Source organism: Mesoplodon mirus (assembly GCF_964341445.2).
Source record: "Mesoplodon mirus genome assembly, chromosome: 5".
Classification (NCBI taxonomy): Eukaryota; Metazoa; Chordata; class Mammalia; order Artiodactyla; family Ziphiidae; genus Mesoplodon; species Mesoplodon mirus.
This window is the reverse complement of record NC_138980.1, coordinates 31,750,117-31,773,889: the sequence shown is the minus strand read 5'-3', so window position 1 is coordinate 31,773,889 and position 23,773 is coordinate 31,750,117. Positions and strand designations below refer to the sequence as shown.

General features: G+C 53.7%; 2 protein-coding genes across 4 annotated transcripts; one reads left to right on the top strand and one right to left on the bottom strand.

Annotated features, from left to right (window-relative positions):
• Positions 1-515: 515 nt before the first annotated feature.
• SNCB (synuclein beta) lies at positions 516-8,206 on the bottom strand (the record flags this gene model as incomplete). 3 transcript variants are annotated; one of them, XM_082622726.1, is made up of 5 exons in its annotated part: positions 516-548; positions 905-994; positions 4,880-4,998; positions 5,209-5,250; positions 8,086-8,206. In XM_082622726.1, 5 exons carry the CDS (start codon positions 8,204-8,206, stop codon positions 516-518), a joined length of 405 nt encoding a protein of 134 aa, XP_082478852.1. The 3 variants fall into 3 exon arrangements, with proteins under 3 accessions (XP_082478852.1, XP_082478854.1, XP_082478853.1); XM_082622728.1 differs by lacking the exon at positions 905-994; XM_082622727.1 differs by lacking the exon at positions 5,209-5,250.
• A 12,305-nt stretch (positions 8,207-20,511) lies between these two features.
• Positions 20,512-23,445, top strand: EIF4E1B (eukaryotic translation initiation factor 4E family member 1B; the record flags this gene model as incomplete). The annotated part of the gene is made up of 7 exons (XM_082623214.1): positions 20,512-20,529; positions 20,606-20,775; positions 21,078-21,173; positions 21,788-21,851; positions 22,584-22,697; positions 22,830-22,969; positions 23,331-23,445. 7 exons carry the CDS (start codon positions 20,512-20,514, stop codon positions 23,443-23,445), a joined length of 717 nt encoding a protein of 238 aa, XP_082479340.1.
• Between the last annotated feature and the right edge of the window lie 328 nt (positions 23,446-23,773).

Genomic DNA, 23,773 nt, shown 5'->3' with positions numbered 1-23,773 from the left:
CCACAATCACGACACACGACGCCCGCGCTCGGACCGGGCCGGCTGGGGGAGGGGCATGGCACAGCCTGGCTCCTGGTTTTGGTTAAAAAAAAAAAAAGGTTCTTGGGGTCGATGTGGGAATGCGGGGTGGGGGCGTTCTGGGGCTTCCCGGGACCCCTCAGAGAGCCTCTGTCGGGGATGGAGGGGAGCCGTTGCTTTCCGACTCGTTTAAAAACACAACGAACATGCTACATCCGCGCAGACACTGGATGGGATGGGATGGGGTGGGGAGGGGGCGACATAGGTGGGGCGAGGCTACCAGCCGTGGCCGCAGCCCCGGCCCTGTCCACGCCCCAGGGTTGGACGCGGGCAGGTGGGACAGACAGATAGACTCTAACACAGGCTCCGAGGGGGCGCCTCGGAGCGAAGGAAGATCTCGTGTTTTAAGGGGAAGGGGTAGGACAACCCTGGCTCTGGGGGGCGGGGCACGGGACAGGGAAGGGATTGTGCTGCTGGTGGGGGGCCGTCCTGGGCCCTTACGCCTCTGGCTCATACTCCCGATACTCCTCCTGCATCAGAGGGATGGGGGTGGAGTGGAGAAGAGCAAAAGAGGAAGGGGTTGGAGACCAAGTGGCCAGGCCCGGCCCAGAGACCCCTCCCCCTCAAGGAGGAATAGTGCATGTCCCTCTCGCTGGGCAGAAGAGAAACCTGGAAGTTGGGGACATCTGGGATGTTCTGGGCAGGGGTACCTGGCGCCCAGTGCTAGGCCCCATCTGTCCTCCCTCCCTGCTGCCACCTCTGGTGTCTGGGTTCTAGAAAGGTGGGGGGGGGGGCTTGAAGCTCCCAGGCCTAACCTTATCCTGCCAGGAACCTCCCACCCAAGCTGGGGATGCCCAAAGCCCCACCCAGCCTTGACAGCCCTCACCTGGGGCGGTTCCTCATAACTCTCCCCTTCCGGCTCCATCAGAGGCTCAATCAGCGGCTCCTCTGCAGCTTCCTGGGCCACTTCCTCTGGCTGCAGGCAGAGAAGAGACAGTGCCCGTGAGGCCAGCTGGAGATGCCCCTCGAATTCGTACCTTGGGAAGCTTTTGGCTGCTTGGGGGAAGGTTAGGCTTTGTTGGCAATGCAACCAGAATTTTTAATTAAATTGTTCATTTGGAGTGCCTTGGAAGTGGGATGGAGGAGTGAAATTCCTCCAATTATGGGTTGAAGCTGGGGGTGGCATGGGGGAGAGGGCTCTCCATACCCCTCTCCCCAGCACGTGGCAGCCTCCTGTGCTTCCATCATATGGACTGGGTGGGATGGGGAGATAGATGGCACACTCAGTCACCCATTTATCCCTACCCTCTTTGTGTCAGCTCTGTGAGGGTGTGCGTATCAGGTCCCCAGAGATAACCCTGGAGGCTCCTCTGGGCTGGAGGGAGATGGAGGCTCAGGGACAGGGCTGAGCAGGGGCTCTGAGCCATTCCCCTGCCACTTTCCACCCATCCCTCCCCCAGGGCCCTGTGTGGCCTGGTTTCTTCAGCTGTTGCTATTTTAAGATAAGCTGGAAGCGACAGCTCATGGTGTTGCTTGGATGTGTGAGCTAAGACTCTCCCCTCCCCACTGCATCTGCTGTCCAGACCGGTGCAGACCAGCAGGCACGCAAATAGGGGGCTGCCAGACACATGGCCAGTCCCCCGTGGGTGAGCACATGTATGTGCACAAACATGGGACTGAGCTGGCTGCACACGTGGGCATTCACAGTAACCTGAGGTCCAGGCACGGCTGCACAAGGCCATGTGTGTGGGAACCTGTAGGCAAGGGGCACACCACCTCTCCCACTTCCACATGTAACCACTGTCCCTCCCTACTGGACAGAGGTGAGAATCACGGGACCCTGGAGGGCTGGCACCTCTACACTCTAGTTGCTCCGGCTCCATCCAGGCAGCTTCAGCTCCTTCACATTACCTGTCATGGGCCCTGTGGGCACATGAGTTTACACTCCTGGCCTGGCTCACTTTCCCCAGTTACAGGTGGGTCCATCAAGGCCCAGGAGGTGAGGAAATGTTAGTTTGCCCAAAGTCACCCAGCTATGACCAGAACCCAGGAAAGAAACAGACTATTAAGAATCCCAGCTCTGCACATTATTGGGAAACATCTCAAATGTCCAACAACAGTCGAATGGATGTGTGCTCTGTCGTCCTATCACACAGTGGTTACTTCACCTCAAGGATGGGGAACCACAGTGCACACCACAGCATGGTTGACTCTCACGCTTACTGATGAATGAAAGAAGCCAGGTCAAGAAGAGCATGTGCTCTAGGATAACATTTATGTGAAGCTGAAAAACACCCAACTTATTTGTGGTGATAGAAGTCAGGAAGCAATTAGCTGTGCAGGGCAAGACAGGGCCAGGACAAAGGTGAGGAGAGTCAGGCGCCTGGGGTGCAAAGGAGACCCTGGAATAAGCATCCTCCCTTAAATTTTGTGCCCCAGATGCCTCACTTCTCTCACCCTAGTCTTGGCCCCGGGAGTAGGGACTGGGAGGAGGTGTAAGGGAGGCTTCTAAGGGGCTGATGTTCTGTGTCTTGATCTGGGTGCTAGTTACTTGGGGAGAGTTGAATCTGTGGAAATTTCATGGAGCTGCATGCTTTCTGCATGAATTCTGTACTTCAATAAAAAAGTTCACTTAAAAACCATCCTAGCCTGGCCATTCACTACCTCTTTGGCATTAGGTAAGTCATTTTACCTCTGATCTCAGCTGCCTCGGGTAGGAAATGGGATGGTGTCTCTGCTTTGCATGCATATGGGGAGGCTTCCATGATAACGTATGTGAGCAGACTGAGAGGTAGAGACAGAACCTTGCACCCCTGGCTTGCATGGGTTCTCCATAGGCCCAGTGGCCCCAAAGGCCTGGCTTTGGATTGTAAGTCTATGATCTTGAGCTTCCTTGAGAGAGGAGGCTTGAAGTGTCAACAAGTGCTGGTAAGAGGAAGGCAGCCTGAGAGAAATGGTTCTGTGCAAGGCCCCCACCAAGCCTTGAGCTGAGAGCTCAGGCCCAGACCTGCCTTCTCTGCAACCCAGCTCTCAGCGCTGGGCCTGGCCCCATGTTGGCACCAAGGGACTACAGTGACATGAACCTGAGCTTATCCTCCCAACCACCTTCTCAGGGGGGAAGTCAGGATTTGTGATCTTGGGCAAGTCATTTTACCTCTCTGAGCCTCAGTTCCTTCATCTGTAAAATGGGCTAATTGTGATGCCTTCTTTCCAGGGATGTTGTGAAGATTCAATGAGTGACTCCATGTACAATATCTAGAACAGTGCCTACCCACACAAGAGATCAGTGAATGGGAGCAATCACTGGAAACATAAGGACAAGAAATGGGAAGTCACACAGCTGATAAAACGCAGAGACAGGACTTGAACCAGAACTTCTGAGTCAGGTCCCAGCTTTCAGACAGGGGAAGGAACCAACTGTGCAAAATGTCTGGAGTGGAGGGTGCTGTGGGGTCTCCTCAGCATGGATACCCTCATGCTGAATGCACACTGATTTCCTGATCACGCTGAAGAAAGCCCCACCCCAACAGAGGCAGAGTTTGCACTTACACGTGGGCAACACAGAGCACCCCATGGGAGGCGTGTCTCTACAGATATCATATAGACCCACAGAGTGCACTGTCCTAGCACACCTATGGTGACACAAGACCTTGGGGGCACACACAGGCTGACCATGTGATCATGGGGCCATCATCTCTTACTGGGCACTCACTATGCCATCCAGGCTTTTTACATCAGTAGTTCTCAAAGTGTGATCCCTGGACCTGCAGCATCAATATCACCCAGGTACTTGTTAAACGTGCAAATTCTCAAGCCCCACAGGCCTACTGAATCAGAAATTCTAGGGATGTGACCAACAGTCTGTATTTTAACCTGGCCTCCTCGTGATCCAATACACACTTAAGTTTTTGAGAACCTCTGAGCTACATTATCTGTAATCTACCTGAAAGTCCTCTTGTGCTCATCTCCCACCTTAGAGGCAAAGAATCAGGCTCAGAGACATGATGGGACCTGCACAGGGTCACACAGGAAGTAGTGGAATTGGGATTCAGATCCAGCTCTGTGGGGCTCCAGAGCTCACAGCTCTCACCCTACAGCGTGTCCTAATGAGGTATCTGACTTCATGCACACGTGGGTAGCCGCCACCTCTTGCCTGGGGTAACCATGTCTGCACAAATGTGAGACACACAGTTCACCCCTCCCCATGGCCCACTTCTACTCATGCCTGCCTCAGGGCCTTTGCACGTGCTCTTCCTACTGCCTGAAATATACTTTCCACATGGCTTGCCTCATCCCTTGGGTGTCAGCTCTAAGGTCACCTCCTCGGAGAAGCCTTCCCAACTAAAGTAGCCCCCTCACCCCTTGACTGTCTATCCCCTCACCCTTGTCTTTTCTTCATAACACATACGCCTGTCTGAAACCATCTTGCTTACTGGTTAGCTTTTTACTGTATCTTCTCCCACTACAGTGTCAGCTCCATGAATGTAGGAACCTATTCTGTTGTAACCCCTAGAACAATCCCTCTCTGGCATGAATACTTGTTGACTGAAAAGACATGAGTGAACAATCAGTGACATATGTGGATGAGGCCAAAAGTGGTCCAGATGACTCTCAGAATCAGGATACACGTATCCAGCCAGATCTGGGTCACAGTCACGGGGAGTGCCATGCCCATACACAGCTTCATGCAGACTCATTCTGAGCTGCGTCTAGCAGGGCTCTGCAGAAAGTGAGGCAAGGTGGCTTGTGCCCCAGGCTGGCTGGGGGAACAGGGAGCCTGGTGGCAGGTTTATGGGTGTGCCTGGCACGTGTCTGTGTGTGTGTGTGTGTGTGTTGTGTGTGTGTTGGAAGGATAGCTCACCTTCAGATCGGTGGGAAATTCCTCCTTCTTCACCAGGCCTGTGGCTGCTGCGATATTCCCAGCCCCAGAGAACACGGCTCCTCCCAGATGAGATGCCTGCTCCTTGGTTTTCTCAGCCACTGCGTCAGGGAGAGGGTTGGGGGCCAGGGTGAAGCAGGCATAGATGCCACCCTCCTCCATAGTGTCCCAGGGCCTGCCTTCCCATGGAGCACACCCCCAGGAAGCCTTGGGGGTGCCCTCTTCCACCACCCCTCCCCCCCAGTCTCTGTGTGCCAACCAGATCCCAGGCCAGGGTGAGGACACAGGGCTGAGCAGGGCTGGGCTGGTACCTGAGGCCACTCCTTGTACAACCCCCTCTCGGGTCTTGCTTCCTATGGGGACAAAAAGGAGCACACGTAAGGGTTCTGAGCCAAGGGAACAGACTCCAGCAAGCACAGCAGTTACAGGGTGGGCAGAGGGACCCCGTCAGCATTGGGCATCCTGGCCCTTCACTGCCTCCTTGGGCTCCCAAATCCCACAAGTGCCCCCCATGCCCACATCCTCAGGACTTCCAGTTCTCCCCACTCTCTGTCCCCTACCACCCCCACCTGATAGGATACCCACACCTCTGGTGGATGTTGCCTGAGTGCCAGCACTGGGAAAGCACTCTACCTGCTCCGGTTCATTTAATCCTCTGCCCAGGATGGGAGCAGATGGGGGTGGAAGGGGGGTGGAACTGGGGGCGGGGCAAAAAGGCTCTGTATTTGGAAAGGTGTCCCTGGTGCCCCTGATGCATAACTGCCCACAGCTTACCCGAGGACACTCACATCCCAACATTCCCCGCTCCATTTCTTCTAAAGACTCTCTTCTAACTAGAGTGCAAATCCCTCCTTCTGGCCGAAGTTGGGAGAGTCTCAGATGCAGAATGGGTGTATAAGGGTGACGTGAAGACGGTGACTGACACCCATGGCATTGGCTGGGTCTTTCCAGGAGGGTAGCGACTGGGAATGGCAAGAGACCCTAACCTGAGGTGGTGGGGGGTGGATGTTCTCAGGGGAGTGGGCTGTCTCCCATCCTGAGGATTTGGCAACCCAGAAAACAACTGACAGAGCCAGAAACGGGTGTCTGGGCCAGCTGAGGCCGGCAGGAGGAGGGTGCAAGAAGACAGGATTCTCAGGGCTAAGTCCAGCTAGACCCAGAGACTGGCAGGGGTGGGGGGTTGTGCATGCACATCCATTTATTCCTCCCACAAATGCCTGTTGGCACCTGCTCTGATTCAGGTTCCAGGCCAATGGCTCACTGTCAGATGGGGGAAAGAGAAGAGCAGAGTTGGTGCCCTGGACCTCAAGCAGTGGGGAGAGGACTTCCAGCTCCAGGGGGTGCATGATGGGGGAGGGGGCACTGCCTGGGTCTTGACAAATGGGGAGCAGGTGGATATGCAGAAAGGAGACTGAGGAGGGGGTTCCAGGCACAGGGAACCATGTGGGCAAGGCATAGAGAGGTGTGTTTTCAGGGCCTGCGCGGAGCACATCGACAGGGTCTGTGTGTTCGAAGCAATGGAAACTGAGGCGGGGCCACAAAGCATGTTGAATGCTAGACTACAGGGAGCTGAGGCTATGATGAGTAAGAACTGGGAGCCATCAGGAGTTCCTGGTCAGAGGGAGGAGCAGGAGGTGCCCATCTAAGGGGAAAGGGAGGGGCCGAGTCTGTTAGCAAGGACACAGTGTCAGGGGTGCCAGGGGTCCAGAGGAGTGAAAGGGCTGAGGGAGAAGGGAGGAGGGAAGAGGGAGGCCAGAGCTGGGGTCCAGCAGGTGTGGGCTCAAGCCTTCTCCCAGTCTCCATCACCTCCGCCCTAGCCCCAACCACCCTCATCTGGTGACTATGTTACCTCCCAGTGGGCCTCCCTGCAATTTGTTCTGTCCCCAGAGGCCTGAGGGACCTTTCCATACTGAAGTCAGATCCTGTCGGTCCCTGGCTTACAGTCTGTCATGGCAATTATAATCATGCTTTTCCCAGGCCTGCAGGGGCCACTCATGAACTGGCTCTTGCCCACCTTTCTGATCTCATTTCCTACCACTGCTTTCTGCCCTCTGCTCTCGAATCCAGTGTCCTTCAGCCCATTCCAGAGCCTTTGCACCTGCTTTTCTGCACCCCCTTTCCAACCTCCTTATTCTTCGGGCTCAGCTCAGATGCTACCCTCTTTGTTTACCCTACCAAAGTGGCCCCCCCCCCACCACAGCCACTGGATGTCATATCCCACTACTGGAATACTTGGCATCACTATCAGGAGAGCCAGCACCTACCAGCACATAGTAGGTGGTCAATAAGTATTTTTCGAATTATCACAACTCCAAGTCTGCCAAAGCCCTGGGCAAGTTAACCAGCCCTCTACAGCCTGAATAGGAGATAATTCTACGGACCGCACAAAAGTTAAAGCCCTGAATCAGCAGACAGAATTCAATCAGTTTCTTGCCTCCCTTTATGCAAATGATCCTGCAGGCTCCCTCTTTTTTCCCACTTAGGGTGAGACATTTTAACCACTTGGCCTTTCTCCTGATGACAGCTGGCAGCTGCAAGGAGGGTGCACCCAGAGGAAAGATGCCAGTGGTGGAACCGCTGGGAGGAGGGAGACCCAGAGAGCGATTCAGAGGTGGAAGTAGCTGGAGAGGAGGGCTGGGAGGGAGCCCCAGCAATACAGGGGGGAGCACAGCAAGGGGAGGGGGCATTTTGGAGTCCATAAAGCTTGGCTCAAACTCCAGCTTCGGGTTTTATCAAGCTGTGATCTTGACCAAGATAGTTAAACCTCTGGGAAGCCCCAGTTTCCCTGATCTGTGGATGGGCAGGGAGCATTAAATGAGGTGATAGATGTTATGGATGTATTTCACAGGGTACTTGGCAGAGAGTAAGGGCTCAGCACCAGGTAACTATTAATAATGGGATGAATAAGGAAAAGAAGGCTGTCTCCTTTGATCCCCACATTGGTCCCTGGACTTTCAGCTGAACCCCACCCTCACCAACCTTTCCCCCATTCCCCCTCCAGTCGGTCTCATCACTGGCCCAGGTTCCATCGCTGGCTATGCCTTCAGTGACCACTGCTGACCCGGCCCCATCTGCTGACTCATATTCTCCCTCCCAGACCCCCCACTCCCTCCTTCTAAGGACCTCGGCTCCACTCCCTCGGAGGACACCCAAACCCCTGCACCCCGGAAGCCCCGCCCCTCGCCCACCAACGTAGAGGACACCCTCCTTGGTCTTCTCCGCGGCCTCGGTGACCCCCTGCTTGGTTTTCTCCGCGGCGGCCACGACGCCCTCCTTGGCCATGGACAGGCCCTTCATGAACACGTCCATCCTGGCGGCCTGAGGAGGGCGAACACATGGGCACGGATGTGCTGACCCCTCATTCTCACCCCAGCCCTTCCGGAGGGACGCTGGTGGCCCCTCCCCTCCCTCCTGAGACCGAAGGCGCCCTTCCGGGCCCGGAACCCGCTCCCGCCTTACCCCCTCCCCAGCGCTAGGCCACAGGGCCGCAGCGAGTCCTAGCGTCCTTGAAACCGGGGAAGCAAGAGAGGCCACCGCCTCGGTTATCCGGGGCCCTGCAACCTGCAGCCCCGCGGAACCGGAGCGCTGGGCAAGGCGCGAAGCCCCGGGGCCTGTCTGTACACACACGACAGAGTCACACGGCCATGCACACAAACATACTCCATGGACACGTTCACGTGCACACACAGGACATGCAGGCGTTCCAACGCGCACGGACACTCTGACACACACGGGGTACACGGCCGCGGACGCAGGTCCACACGGCCACCCAGGCAGTTGCAAACACCGAGCAACAGAGACACATATCCCGGGGCGCACACTGACACGCACCCACCGGCGTCCTCTTTCCGTTCTCCAGCCCCTTCCCCATCCCATCCAGTTCCCTCTCCATTCCCAGCCCTTTCCTCAACCCGGGCGCCCGGAGCGCGGCCGCCTCACCTGGATGCGGGTTCCGGGCTGGGGATGGAGCTGCGGCTGTGGCTGCGGCTGCAGCAGCGGCAGGCGGATGCAGGGCCTCGGCTAGGATGGGCTGGGGTGGGCTCGGGGCCGTTGGGGGATCGGGCCGTGTCCAGGCGCTCCGCTTGGTCTGCAGCAGGCGGGGCGCGAGCCCTGAGCCGGGGCGCAGTAGTGCCCTGGCCTTGGGTGCGTCGCCAACCACCGCTCGCTCCTAGCGCCCTGCTCGCTCGCGCGCTTCTGCTTTGGCTGGGGCGCTGCGGCAGCTCTGAGCTCAGCGCCCCCACTGGCGGCCGCGCCACCCCTCGGCCTGACTGACAGGGGGCGGGGAGGGTGACATCTCCGCGGAGCCCGCTAGCCTCACGGGGCGGGCCCGGGACACGCCGCTGGGGAACCCGGAGCGTTGTCAGACTCAAGTCCTGCCCCCAAGAGTCTAGTCTGGTGAGGAAGAAAATGCGGTGTGCTGAGAGTAGGGACGTGCAGTAGGTTTTAGAGTTCAGACCTGTTTGGATCTCAGCTGTGGTTTTATTAACTGTGGGACCTTGGGCTACTCAGCTCTCCTTTCTGAATGTCAGTTTCCTCTTCTGTAAAATACGGATGGTTCATTCAGTGAACGATTATTGAGCGCTTAGGTGCCAGGCAGGTTTGAGGCTGGAGACAGCGGAAAAGGAAAACAAGGTTCCTTGCTCTTCGAAGTTTACAGTGGTGAGTTTCTGTGTGTGCAGAGACGGGTCACAGGACAGAAAATAAACGTCAACACTTAAACCAAACAAGGTTATTTCAGCTTCTGAGAAGTGTCATGAAGATGATGAAATGGAGATGAACCAGAGTTACTAGAGGAGGGGCACTTGAGACCAACGGGTCAGGGGAGGTCTTTGTGAGAAGGTGAATGGGAGCAGAGACCCCAGAGAGGCTCCAAGGCCAAGATGCTTGAGAGCAAGATCCATAGAGAGGGAGCTGCAAGTGCAAAGGCCCTGAGGCAGGACTGTGCTTGGGAACAGGTAAAAGACTGAAGAACAAGGAAGGAGGGAGAAGGAGGTGGACATGATCCTTTTATGTGTGGTTATGGTCTGGATTGTCAAAATGGCCATAGAGTTCCAGGCACACATAGGTCCTTAGTTGGTATGCCCAAAAAGCTGTGGGATCCCAGAGGAAGGGGACTCTGACAGCTCAAGGGAGTCAGGGAAGGCTGTACAGAGGAGGTGACATCAGAGTTGGGCCTTGTGGGATTTCATCTGGCAGACAAGGGAGGAAGGGAATATTAGGCTGTGGACATAGCATGGGCAAAGGCACTGTGGTGGAAATGCAGGGTGTGTGAGAGGGCAATCAGGAACCAGACTACACAGGGCCCGGAAAAAAAAAATGTTCCCAGATTGCTGGTAGAGCTGCAAATTGTCACATGCTTTTTGGAAGGTGATTTGTAAACATTTACCAAAGACATAAATGCATGCTCCTTTGGAGCCAACGGTTCCTCTTCCAGGAATTCATCCCTTGGACCTCTACTAATACAAGCACACAAAGACATTTGTGCAAGGATGTCCACTTCAGCCTGGTTTATTGTAGCAAAAAACTGAAAATAATCTAAATGTCCCTCTGTAGAGGACTGGCTAGTTAATTGTGATTCATCCACTCAGTGTGACTCTGTACTGCCATTAGAAAGGATGGGCTAGACCCATGTGTACTGACATGGGAGTGTGACAAGACATGGTGTGAGGTGAGAGAAGCAAGGTGCCAAACTGTAATGTGTGGAGCTAGGCAAGGTTTAAAAAAAATTATTTCATTGAAGCATAGTTGATTTACAATGTGTTAATTTCCGTTGCACAGCAAAGTGATTCAGTTATATATATATATACATTCTTCTTCATATTCTTTTTCATTATGGTTTATCCCAGGATATTGAATATAGTTCCCTGTGCTATACAGGAGGACCTTGTTGTTTATCCATTCTATATATAATAGTTTGCATCTGCTAATCCCAAACTCCCAATCCATCCCTCCCTCACCCCCTGCCCCCTTGGCAACCACAAGTCTGTTCTCTATGTCTGTGAGTCTGTTTCTTTTTCATAGATAAGTTCATTTGTGTTATATTTTAGATTCCACACGTAAGTGATATCATATGGTATTTGTCTTTCTCTTTCTGACTTTACTTCGTATGATAATCTCCTGGTCCATCCATGTTGCTGCAAACAGCACTATTTCATTCTTTTTTGTGGCTGAGTAATATTCCACTGTATACATGTACTACGTCTTCTTTGTCCATTCATCTGTCAATGGACATTTAGGTTGTTTCCATGTCTTGGCTATTGTAAACAGTGCTGCTATGAACATTGGGGTGCATGTATCTTTTCGAATTATAGTTTTCTCTCACTATATGCCTAGGAATGGGATTGTAGGATCATATGGCAACTCTATTTTTAGTTTTTTGAGGAAGCTCCATACTGTTTTCCATAGTGGCTGCACCAGTTTACATTCCCACTGACAGTGTAGGAGGGTTCCCTTTTCTTGTGGAGCTAGTCAATTTTGATACAAGGAAAATACATACACTCGCACAGTTATATATAGACACCTTAGATATAAATATAGACATCTGGATATACAAAGAACACACCTGCAAGGACTTCCAAAACACTGTTAACAGTAGCTGCCCCTGGCAAATGGGATTGAGAGAACTCAGATAGAGAAGCTTGTCCATTTCATCACCTTCCTTCTTGTGCTGTTTGATTACTTTACGTTGAATAGTATTTTACTTGCATAATTTTAAAAGCTAGCATGGGGAACAGTATGGCCTCTCATCATTGAAACTGCTTCCTTCCTATGTCTGGGGGATCCCGCACCTTATGAGGCAGAACCCGTCTCCCCACTCCAGGAGCTGACGATGCTTTCCCAGCTTTCCTTGCTGCCAGGACATGTGACCTCAGCCCCAGACTTGGAACCTGAACCTAGTGCCAGGAAGAAGCAGGGAAGGAGGAGAGTCTGCTCTGGCGAAGACAGGTGGTGGTGACAGTGGTGGCAGTTCCTGCCAGGGACCAGGGGCAGCACTGCTTCTGGGAGCATCAAGCACCAACAGGGCAAGCTGTACCATCTGTACTCAGCTGTAGCATCTGGGGAGTCTTCCTGGGACTGCTTGACAATGTGATTTGGCCATCATTCCAGGCTGCATGGTCTCCGAGGGGACTCTGGCTTTCCAGGAGAGTTTCTGAGCTGCCCACTATTGGATAATAAACTCCTTATCTGTTTAAATAAGCCAGAAGTGATGTTTGTGACTCTTGACTGAGATCCCCTGAATGTCAGATGAGGAAGGACCAAGCAGTAGGGAGGAGAGAGGAGAAAGAGAGAAAGAAGACCACACGAAGGGTGTCTGTACTCCCTATTTGAGGAATTGGGAAGTCACTGAAGGATTTTAAGTACAAAAGAGACCTAAATGAGACTTGCATTTTATGGGGCCCAAATGGATGTGGGTTGGAGGGGGACACTGCTAGAGTCAGCAAGAGCAGTGAGGAGGCTGGGGCAGAATCCACTGGAGGAATGATGAAGCCTGAACCAGGGAAGCCTCGGTGAGGCTGGAACAGGACTGGAGGGGAGACATGAGCATCACTGAGGACATAACTTATTAGCTGTTGGGGAAGAGGGAGTGAGACGGGTCCAGGAAGATTGCCAGGTCTCTGGCTTGGACAATGGGGTGAGTGATGTTGCTGCAAAATAAAATAGGCATTGAGGGAGAGGGGCAGCTTTGGGGGGTGATGGTGAGTTTGGCTGGGGCACACTGAATGTGCAGTGCCTGATAGACTAGCTGGACGAGGAGTCCAGCTGAGAGTTGGATATCTGAGCCCGGAGCTCAGGAAGTCACTCCAGGCTGGCTTCAGGTATTGATTTGGGCCATGGTATAGTGGGAAATCTTTAATACATGGCTTTCCAAGCAGAGAAGCACCTTGATTTGTAGAGTTTGCCCATACCTGTGGTGTAAATTCTCCTGCTGTGGTTGATTTCAAGCTGTCACTGTGATGTCTCTGGGCATTTCCACCATTCAGATAAAATAGATAAAAAATAATCTTAAAAGCATAGATAATAGTAAAATAACTAGGAAGTTACGTTTTGAGTGTTTATTATCTTTGTTTTGAACATATTTATATAATCATAAATTTATATAACTTAATTTTTAATAATGGCCTTAACACCTGGCTCACAAAATTCCTGAAACTTTGTTCTCAGGAGCTGGTCCAAGCCAGCCCAGTACACCATTGGATTTGTAGTCATTTGCATAGAGGTGGTGGCTGGAGGATGCAATTGCCCAGGGGAACAGGGAGAGTGAAAAGAATGGAGGGGCCAGAACAGAATCCTGATTTACTGCAAACTTCCTGAGTTGCCAGGGGCAGAAGAGCCCAGGGAAAGGCTGAGAAGGAGCAGCACAGAGAGGAGGAGAAACTGGAGAGAGCGGTGACAGGGAAACCAAGGGATTAGAGGACAAAATGTTACAGGGAAGCCAAAGCAATGAGAAGTAAAGAATCCTCGGATGGTCAGCAAGCAGGCTGTGGGGGAGTTTAACAGCAGCAATAGGAGGTGCTGGGAGTCCACGAGGGAAGAGGTACCTAGGGAAAGCCTCCAGGAGAAAGTGACATTCAAGCTGGGTTTCGAAAGATGAGAAAGACCTTACAAGTGGTGGTGAGCTTTCCCAGCAGATGATCCAGCAGGTGGAAAAGTCCAGAGTGTAGAGGGAACAGAAAACAGGTTGAAATCTGAATCAGGTGAGAAGTTCATTTGGCTGCTAATCAGAAGCTTAGGCAAAGCAGGTGTTTATTCTTTCACTTAAAGAAGTCGTGCTACTGCAGTAGGCAGTCCATAGTTGGTGTGATGACTTCACAGTCATCAGGGACCCAGAATCCTACCTTCCTGTTCTACCATTCTTAGTACTTGGATTCCACCTTTAAGGCCCCTTCAGCGCCCAAGGTGGCTGCTGCAGTTCCAGCCATCATGTCTATGTAGAAAGCAGGAGGAAGGGAAGTAGGGTAAAAAGAGTACCTGCCAGTTTTCTGTCTCTTAAGGAGTTTTCCCAGAAGCCAACAATTTCTGCCTACTTCTCATTGGCTACACCTAGCTGCAGGGAGGCTGGAAAACTCTGGTCATCTTGCTGGGCTTATGACTTCCTAGAATCAAAGTATGAGAAGGGGAGAATGGTTACTGGTGAACCACCAGCAGCTCTGTCCCCCCTCCCAAAGCTTTGCCCCCAACTTATTATGTTTTAAACCTTCAAACATAGAGAAAAGTTGCAAACATAATACAATGAACAAAACCTTCAGAAAAGTTGCAATATTAGCCCAATGAATACCCAAATATCCTCACCTAGATTTCCCAGTTGTTAACATTTGCTACATCTTTGTTTCTCTCTGCATATGTGCTGTCTCCAGAAGAAGGGGGCATGGTTACTGGGCCACTACTTTCTAGCACAATGGATGCTTTACCCCATGTCACATGGCCAGCCCCCCTTTAGGGCATAGGATGGCAGAGCACAGTCCCCTGGGTCTCTCTCTGACCAGGCCCTAAACCTGTGAGTTCTCGGGGCCCTCTCTTTGTTTCTGTTCTCTCTCCCCACTGGAAAATGGGCCGCTCCACTCCTCTCTTTTCTCTCCCCTTCTTAAGAGTGTACCAAGGAGCACAGCTATTGAAGCTTCTGGAGAGGAAAGGCTGGGAGAGTGTGGAGAAGGGGTTGGGAGAAAATCCCAGCTGGAGCAGCAGGTGCTCTCTTAAGAGAATCCCAGGGATCTTAGCTTTGCCTGGGTTCTGCAAAAATCCAGAAGTGTCTTCACAACTCTGAGTATGGTGCCTGACAGTGTGATTGAACATTTACCAACGTTACTGCTGTCCGGGCCTCGGGATGGGGAGGAAGACAGGCAGGCGGGATTGGGGTGCTAAGAACAGAGGGTGGTGGGTGGGTGATATTGATTGAACACCTGTGTGCCAGGCACTACATCATTAAGCCCTAAAATCAATCCCTTAAAGCAGGCACTTTCATTCCCACTTAACTGATGAAAGAGCTGACACCCAGAGAGGGAAAGTCATGTAACTGGTCATTGGCCTCTATTCTTTTTTTTTTTTTTTTTTTTTTTGTGGTACGTGGGCCTCTCACTGTTGTGACCTCTCCCGTTGCGGAGCACAGGCTCCGGACGCACAGGCTCAGCGGCCATGGCTCACGGGCCCAGCCGCTCCAAGGCATGTGGGATCTTCCCGGACCGGGGCACGAACCCGTGTCCCCTGCATCAGGCGGCCTCTCAACCACTGCGCCACGAGGGAAGCCCGGCCTCTATTCTTTTCAGTCGGTTTTTCCTGAGTGCCGACTGTGTTCCAGGTACTGTTCTAGGTACTGGAGATTCAGCAGAAAACAAGATGCATGAAGTCCTTGCTCTTCTAGAACTTACTATTCTAGAAGGAGGCAGCAGACAATTAACAAATGAACTAGTGACCAAATAAAATGCCTTAGATTGTGTCCCTTTTGTCAAAATCAGTGACATTCACCTCGCTAAATCTAATGGTCAATTCTCCCACGTGACTCTGACTTCTGGGTCCTTGCTCTGAGCCAGGCCCTGCTCCAGGAACTGGAGAACAGAGTTGTGAGTAAAAGAGGCCCTGGGGACCTTATATTCTAGTACCAGAAAGCAGATGATGAGTAAAATAAATAAGTAAAATATAGGGTGCGTCAGGAGGTGAAAAGTGCTTGGAGGGAAAGCGAAGAAGAGAAAGAGCATGGGGGCGCTGTGGTGAGGCTGAGGGTTTGACCAGTTAAATGCAGTGGGCAGGGAAGGCCTGGCTTGAGGTAGGAATTGAGGGAGCGGCCAGTGTAAAGTCCTAAGGCAGGCGTGGGCCTGGCACATTTGAAGACCTGCAAGGTGGCCAGTGTGGTGGAGTGAGTGAGGGGTGGAGAGTAGTGGGGAGGGAAGGCTGAGAGCTGGTGGGACCTTACAGACCCTTGTAGTGTGAGCTCAGGAGTGATGTGATCTAACTTTCCTTTTTAGAGATTGCTGTGTAGGGAGTAGATTGTTCTTGGGCCAGGGTGGAAGCTGGGACCGGTTTGGATGCCATCACCATAGTCCGGGGAAGATGACATTCCGCTTGGGCTAGGGTGGTGGCAATGGAGATGGAGAGAAGCGGCTGGATCCTGGATATTTTGAAGGTAGAGCTGAAGATGGGCTACAAGAGAGGAGTCAGGACCAGTCCAGAATTTTTGGCTGAGCAGGTGGAAGGATGGAGAAGATTGTGGGAGGAGCAGGTCTGGGGACAGGGGAAAGTCAGGAATTCAGCTTTGGATGCAATAAGCCTGAGCCAGATGCACATTAGATACCCAGGTGGAGCTGTGAGCAGGCAGCTGGATGTGCTCTTTGGGATTTCAGATTGGGGCCACAGGTGTACCGTATTTGTGACATTCAATGCCCGAGACTGGGTGAGACCGTGGAACAGCAAGTGTTGACAGATCAACACTCTGTCAACACTTAGTCCTGGGGCCTTCCAAAGCAAAGAGGAGGAACCATCAACTTTGTCCACATCTTTACCCCCCATTGCCTAAATCAGTGCCTGGCACAAAGTAACTGCTAGGTCAGTACTTTTTGAATGAATGAATGAATGAGTGGTGCTAAGTGCTAAGAAGGAAATAAAACGGATGCTGAGTTAAAGAGTATATGGGGGGGCTTCCCTGGTGGCACAGTGGTTGGGAGTCCACCTGCTGATGCGGGGGATATGGGTTCGTGCCCCGGTCCGTGAGGATCCCACATGCCGCAGAGCGGCTGGGCCCGTGAGCCACGGCCGCTGGGCCTGCGCGTCTGGAGCCTGTGCTCTGCAACGGGAGACGCCACAACGGTGAGAGGCCTGCGTACCGCAAAAAAAAAAAAAAAAAAAAGAGTATATGGGGGACTTCCCTGATGGCACAGTGGTTCAGAATCCACCTGCCAGTGCAGCGGACACAGGTTCGATCCCTGGTCCAGAAGATCCCACATGCCATGGAGCAACTAAGCCCATGCGCCACAACTACTAAGCCTGCGCTCTACAGCCCGCGAGTCACAACTACTGAAGCCCGTGTGCCCTAAAGCCCGTGCGCAACTACTGAGCCCATGTGCCGCAACTACTGAAGCTCCCACACCTAGAACCCGTGCTCCGCAACAAGAGAAGCCACCACACTGAGAAGCCTGTGCGCCACAACAAAGAGTAGCCCCCGCTTGCCACAACTAGAGAAAGCCTGCACGCAGCAATGAAGACTCAATGTAGCCAAAAAAAAAAAAAAAAAAGTACATGGGGGAGAGTGGTCTACTTTAGATAGAGTGGTCAGGGAAGGTCTCTTTGAGAAGATGGCATGAGTCAAGCCCTGAAGGACAGGGAGAAGTCAGTCATATAAAGAGTTGGGGAGAAATGTCAAGTGCAAAGTCCCTGAGGCAGGAACGAGACTGGCCTCTTGGAGGATCGGCACTGTAAGCCTGGATCATGCAGGAACTTGCAGCCCAGAACCTAGACTTCGGATCACATCCTGGGTATCCTGGAGAGGTTTAAAGAGAGGAGTTAAGTGATCACACTGATTGTTTAAACAATCCCTCTGAGCCACGTGGAGGATGTTTTGTAGGGAGGTAGGAGTGGAAGCAAGGAGAGTGTTAGGAGAGAAAAGGCAGTGGCCCAGGCCAGAGATGGCGATGTTTGCTGAGGTGAGGGAGGGAGAGTAATGGGCAGATTCGAGATATTTTAGGAACAGAATGGCAGGATTGGGATTCAAGAGCCCCTGCTTGTTCAACCCCACTGTGAAAATGTCCTCCACAGACAGACTTGGGAGGGCCTGGGGTAGGGACCAGAACCCCATAGGGCCCGGGGGGTTTCCTCCTGGGGTCTCTTCATAGTCACCCAACCCCAGACTCCAGGGGCTGCCCCATGCTGGAAGACGTGGAAGATGGTGGGAAGGGGGGCTGTGGCTGCTAGGATCATCCCATGCCAGGCTCTGGGCCAAGACTCTAAGGCAGCTAAAACCATGTCCGGCACTTGGAGAGGGTCCTTTCTCCCTTTTTCTCCATCAAATCTGGATTCGTGATCTCTCCCCAAGCCTGGCCCACCTCCAATGCTTCTTCTGTCCAAAATTCTTCAACATTCCTCCCATTGAGAGGTGGGATTATGTCCCTGTTGTTGAATGTGGGTCCTGGGACTCAAAAAGAGTACGCTGGACGTAAAGCTGTGCCAGGTTTCAGGCTGAGGCCTTAAGAAACTGGCAGCTTCTGCCTCTCATCTCTTGGGACATTGGTTATGAGAACCCAGCCACCATGCCGTGAGGAAGCCAAGTGGTCACATGGAGAGGCTACATAGAACTGTCCCAGCTGACATCCCAGTTGAGGTTCCATCTGTCAGCCAGCAAAGACCGCCCCACTGTGAGTGAGTAGATAGCCCCAGCCCCAGCCTGTAAGCCACTCCAACCGATAGGGCTTTGGAGTAGTGATGGGCCATCCCTATCGAGTGCTACCCAAATTGCAGATCTGTGAGCAAAATAAATGATTATTGTAGTTTTAGGCCACTCTGTTTGGGGTGGTTTGTTATGCAGCAACAGGTAGCTGGGACTTCATGCCCACCTCTCCAGAGCCTATCCACCACCAAGCACTACTGAGTCTTCCTTCTAAATACATGTTCTCTTCATCTTCCCTGCCACCCCATTTGTGACCTGGACAGTTACGTCAGCATCCAAGTAGATCTCCTCCCACTCACTCTTAATTGCACAGGGTCTGTTTCCTACATAGCAGCCAGAGAACATGCTAGAAAGCCCATTTGATTACTTCCCCAGCCCCTCTGAAGCACCCAATGGCTCTCCACTCTCCTAAGATCAAGACTCACCATCCTTGCCCCCTTTAGGCGTCAGCCACAGTGGTGGTCTTTCTCCTCTTCCTCCAGTACCTCACGGGCCCTTTGCCCCAGAGCCTCTGCACATGCTGCTTCCACTCCCTGAGATACCCTCCTCCGCCTACCTAGTTAATGCTTGCTCAAACATCACCTCTTCTGTGAACTGCCTCTGAGTGGGTGGTTCTTGAAATGGGGTCTCTGACCAGCATCATCAGGGAACTTGTTAGAAATACCAATTTTCAGGCCCAAGCCCTGTGCTAAGGCATCAGAAATTGGGAGGCAGGGCCCAGTGGTCCGTGTTTAACAAGCCCTGCAGGTGATTCTGATCCACGCTCTTGAGAAGTGCTGCTCTAAAGCCCTCAGCGCAGGTCATGGATTTTGTCTTCTCCCATCTGTGAATTCCTCTCCTTCAGAGGTCTGCAGTTATGCTGACACAGGTCTTTGTGAGATTACCTGATGCCTGGCTCCCCTGAGAGACCAGAGCACAGGGGACACTCATCTTCTGCTCCTCACTGCCTCCCAGGCCTAGGCCTGGCACGCCCTGGAGCTTAGGGATGCGGGTTGAACAGATATTAACTGTCGGCCTCCAGGTGGTCATGGGCTTCTCTGGCTGTGGGGGAGGGGAAGGGACTCGTCCCTTACAGAGCTGGGACCCTCAAAGTGGACAAGGGGAGGGTGAGAAACCTTAAGAAGCTTGGGGAGGGTTCAGCCCCTGCAGAAAAGGCTGCTGTTCAGAAGGCAGGGAAAGGGCCTCCCCAGCCAGAGCTTTCCCTCCCTCCCTCACCTCCCCAGTCCCTCCTCCACCCTGGGGTAGCCCTCAGCTGACTGCTATTGACCACTGAGCCAGGCCTTGTTCTGTGGGCTTTACGTGTTTTATATCATTTAATACCTAAGCTTCTGCGCTGTGTATCATTAACATTCCCATTTTATAGACAGGGAAACTGAGACTCAGTGAGGTTCAGGTACTTGGCTGAGGTCAGGGCACAGAGGACTTGAACCCAGGCTGTATGACAGGTGCACTGGCCCTCGCCATCCATGCCCAGGTGGAGAACACTCAGATGGCCCAGGCGGTAGGAAGCAGGAGTGCAGTGGGCCGGCGGGCCTGTGTGGAACCTCATTTGCTCTTCCCAAAGGCAGCGTCAGCTGTAGCAGATTGGGAGAAGGAGGCCCCAGTGTTGCCAGACTTCTCTAAAATTTCAAGAGCAACCAAAAATGTGGATTTTTAATATCCTCCTTGTTTCTAAATAATCACATTAGAAAGAAAACCCTTAGGTGCTTCCAGAGACCAGATAAATGCCTGTGTCAGATGACAATGATGGTGAAATCGAGGGGGTGAATGACAGCAGAGCCAAAAAGGAGACACCACAGTGTGGGTATAAGGTCTCTGACCTGGCCCCGCCCTGCCCCCCTCCCCCATGTCAGAGTCGCAGCTTCTGCCATGTCTGGGACGGTCCACTTTAAATTCAGCGTCCACCCTTGGCGGGATGCGGTTTCACTAAGGGCAGACCCCTAATACTGACCCTTACCATCGTGTCTCAGCCCCCAAATGGCCAGCGCCATGTGGGCGGAGGCTAGGTCTGCCTGGTCACAGCTGTGTTCCCAGCCCCCGGGCTGCATGCAGGTGCTCACTAAATGCTTGCTGATAGAAGTAATAGTGTAAGCCCTTCCCCCTCTGAACACCCCACTCCCCCACCCCTACGCTGGCTCCTCCCAGTCCCCTGTCCTGGGTGAGCGGGGCGGGGCGATGGTGGGTTAAAGGCCGGCAGCTGGGGGCCCCCTCGGATGCTGGGGGCCCGTGGAGTCCAGGCTGTAGCATGGCTACTGCACGCTCTGTAAGTCCACGCGCCCGCCCCCTTGGGCAGCGAAGGCCGGGGCTCACCGCGCACCTTGACTTCTTTCTTTGGTCAGGCCAAAGAGGCTGAGGGTGGAATACAAAAGTGGAAGAAAGAGAAGGAGGAGAAACAGAAAGAGGAAGAGGAGGCAGCATTGGAGGTGTGGGTGGGAGAGGAGGCTCTGAGGAAGGCCCGGGCCGAGGGCCCCGTGGAGAGCAAGCTGGAGCTGCACCCGCTGCTGAACAGGTAGGGCAGGCCCTACTCTTGGCCTTGGACTCACTTCCTCATCTGGGAAAGGCCAGAGCTGGCCTAAGACTTGGGCTCTGGTGGCCCTTCCAGCCTTAACCCAGCTGAGATTCTGGGTTAAAGGCCCTCACTCATCCCCTGGCCCTTCAGGATAACTGGCTCCAGTCACCTTGGGCGGCCTGTGCCCCAAATCCTATCTCCCTGTTTGCCCTTGGAGGAACAGGGCTTCCCTGCCAACCTAGCTGCTGCTGAGGGCGGGCAGGTGGGTGCACTCTGCTTCCTCCTGGCCCACCCTCCTCTAGGTGGGCTCTGTGGTTCTTCAAGAATGACCGCAGCAGGGCCTGGCAGGACAACCTGCATCTGGTCACCAAGTTTGACACCGTGGAGGACTTCTGGGCGTGAGTGTCTGTCCCTCATGGAGGAGGCTGGGGCCAGGGTGTTCTGAGCTGGGGATCCTTCCCAGACCCCACCCCTCTAGGGAGCTGCTTCCTACACAGCTTTCCCAGTCTTCCCTGGGGCCTTGCAGCATCTGCTGAGGACTGGGGCTTGGTGGGTTCTGCAGGGAGGTGGCGGGGGTATTGGGCTGGGGCACATCGCCCCCTGAAGCCTCCTTGGGACCCAGGGAGAGAGCCTGGGAAGTGGGAGAAACAAGGAGTTGACCCTGACTCTGCTGCTCCATGCTTTGTGACCCTGGGCAAGTTCCTTCCCCTCTGTGAGCTTGTCTCAGCCACAAAGTGAGTTTTAGGCTGTCTCAGTGTCTGTGGTGATCCAGTGAGGGGATCTGAAAGGTGCTTCACAAACCCTAGGGGTGGGTGAGAAGGTGGGATTTGAAGGTCTGGGCAAGTGGGGATGGAATTCCTGGCAGGGGGCGCCAGTATGAGCAAAAGCGTGGAGGCTGGAAGGCGGGTGGAAAGCAGTGGGGTCTGATAAGAGATTGAGGGGGTCTGAGGCCAGTTGTAACCAGGCTCTAAAAAGCCTGGACTTTCAGCGTGGGGTGGGGGCCTCTCTCCAGGACGTACAGTAACATCCAGCTGGCCAGTAAGCTCTCTTCCGGATGTGACTACGCCCTGTTCAAGGTAAGCCCTGCTTCCCCGCCACCACCCCCTCCCCGGGGCACAGCGGGGCTGATTCTTCCCAGCTTCCTCCCTCACAGGGGGTTTAGGGGTGGGGTGCCGAGGACAGCCTCCCTCAGAGCCAAGTATAATTTTAGATGGGAGGACCGCTCTGCAGAAGCATGGACAGTGTCAGACTTGAGCTGTACCTTGAAGGACACGGGAGGGGGAACAAGGGGGAACAAGGAAGGAGTCTAGGTTTCTGGCCTGGCTCCTTAACTAGGGACGTGCATCAGAATTGCCCCAGGACACTCATCAATGTCCAGGCCTGTCCCTGGAGGTGCTGTGCAGTGGGGCCCTGACATCAGCATTTAAAGATTTCCCTAGGTGACTTGTGTCCAGCTGAGCCTGGGATGTCTGCCTTTGGCCACACTGGGGTTGCCCCAGATGCTTTCTTAATCACCTCCATTTGAACTCTCATATCAAGGAACTTGGTTCAGTAGAGGAGATAAACACACACCCACGCAAGGCTATGTGAGGTGACAGATGTTGAGGCTTAGGGGCCCGTGGGAACTCACAGGAGGGTCTGGGGGGCTGAATGGCTGGTAGAACCTGCTTGTACAGGAGGGATGAAGGCAGAGAGGTCCTGGCCTGTGGAGGCCTACTGAGGGGCTAGAGCAGGACCTGGGGAGGTGGCCAGGCCCTCACTTTCCTCTGAACAAAGGGAGGTGGTTGATCTGCCAGCCTGCCTCCCAGGATGGCATTGAGCCCATGTGGGAAGACAGCAGGAATAGGCGGGGTGGCCGCTGGCTGGTCAGCCTCGCCAAGCAGCAGCGCCACAGTGAGCTGGACCACCTATGGCTGGAGACGGTGAGTGGGGGTCTGGGCGGGGAGGCTTCCCAAGGGAAGGGGCTGGGCTGGTGTGTGGCGGTGGTCTCAGGGTGGTGGGGGCAGACTCTGTGCCCGCCAGGAAGGCTCATCCTCCTCCGTTTTTGGCTCCAGCTGCTGTGTCTGATCGGGGAGAGCTTTGAGGAGCACAGCCGGGAGGTGTGTGGGGCCGTCATCAACATCCGCACCAAGGGGGACAAGATTGCCGTGTGGACGAGGGAGACAGAGAACCAGGAGGGCGTGCTGCGCATTGGGTGAGGGGTATCTCTGGCGCAGGGTGGGGGCTGGGTCTCTTCTAGGAGAGAAGGGGAAGGTGGAAGGGGCGTGGTTTGGCCCGCAAGGGAGACCTCTGGAACTCCGCATGCTGTCTCTCCCTTCTTTCTTCCCCACTTGTGTAAAGGGTGTGGCATCTCAATTTCAAACTGTTTCTTAACAGACCTCTTTTCCTTTGCACTAGGCACATTTTGGGTTTCCACAGGGGTAAGACAAATACAACAGGAGTTACTGTGGTTGGAACCAGGGTAGGAGCTCTGAGCAAAGGACCCAGGGTCCCACGTTATCTCCAGGACCTGCTGCTGACTGCCTGTCTCCTTTCTTCTCCCACTTACCTCCCAGGCGTGTCTACAAAGAGCGCCTGGGACTCTCCACAAAGACCATCATTGGGTACCAGGCCCATGCTGACATGGCCGCCAAGAGCAACTCCCTAGCCAAGAACAAATTTGTGGTGTGAGGGGACCCTGGCACCACTGCCCATTTGGCTGCCCCTGAGCCTCTCACTGCTCTGTGTGTGTGTGTGTGTGTGTGTAAAAGGGGCTGGGCTGGGGTCAGATGGCATGGTTCTCACCTATTCTGGAGTGAATACGAACACTCTTTAATGTGAATTGGGGCCCAGGCCTAGGGGCAGCTCTGATGGGGGACCCAATGTGAGGGACCAGGGCAATGGAAAGGTGGAGGAAACCCTGGGCTTGTTTCACCCTGGGGGTTGGCTTGGGTAGAGTGGGGTGAGGTGAGTTATTGGTGGGTGGAGGGCTCAACTGCAGGTGGAAAGATAACAGGAG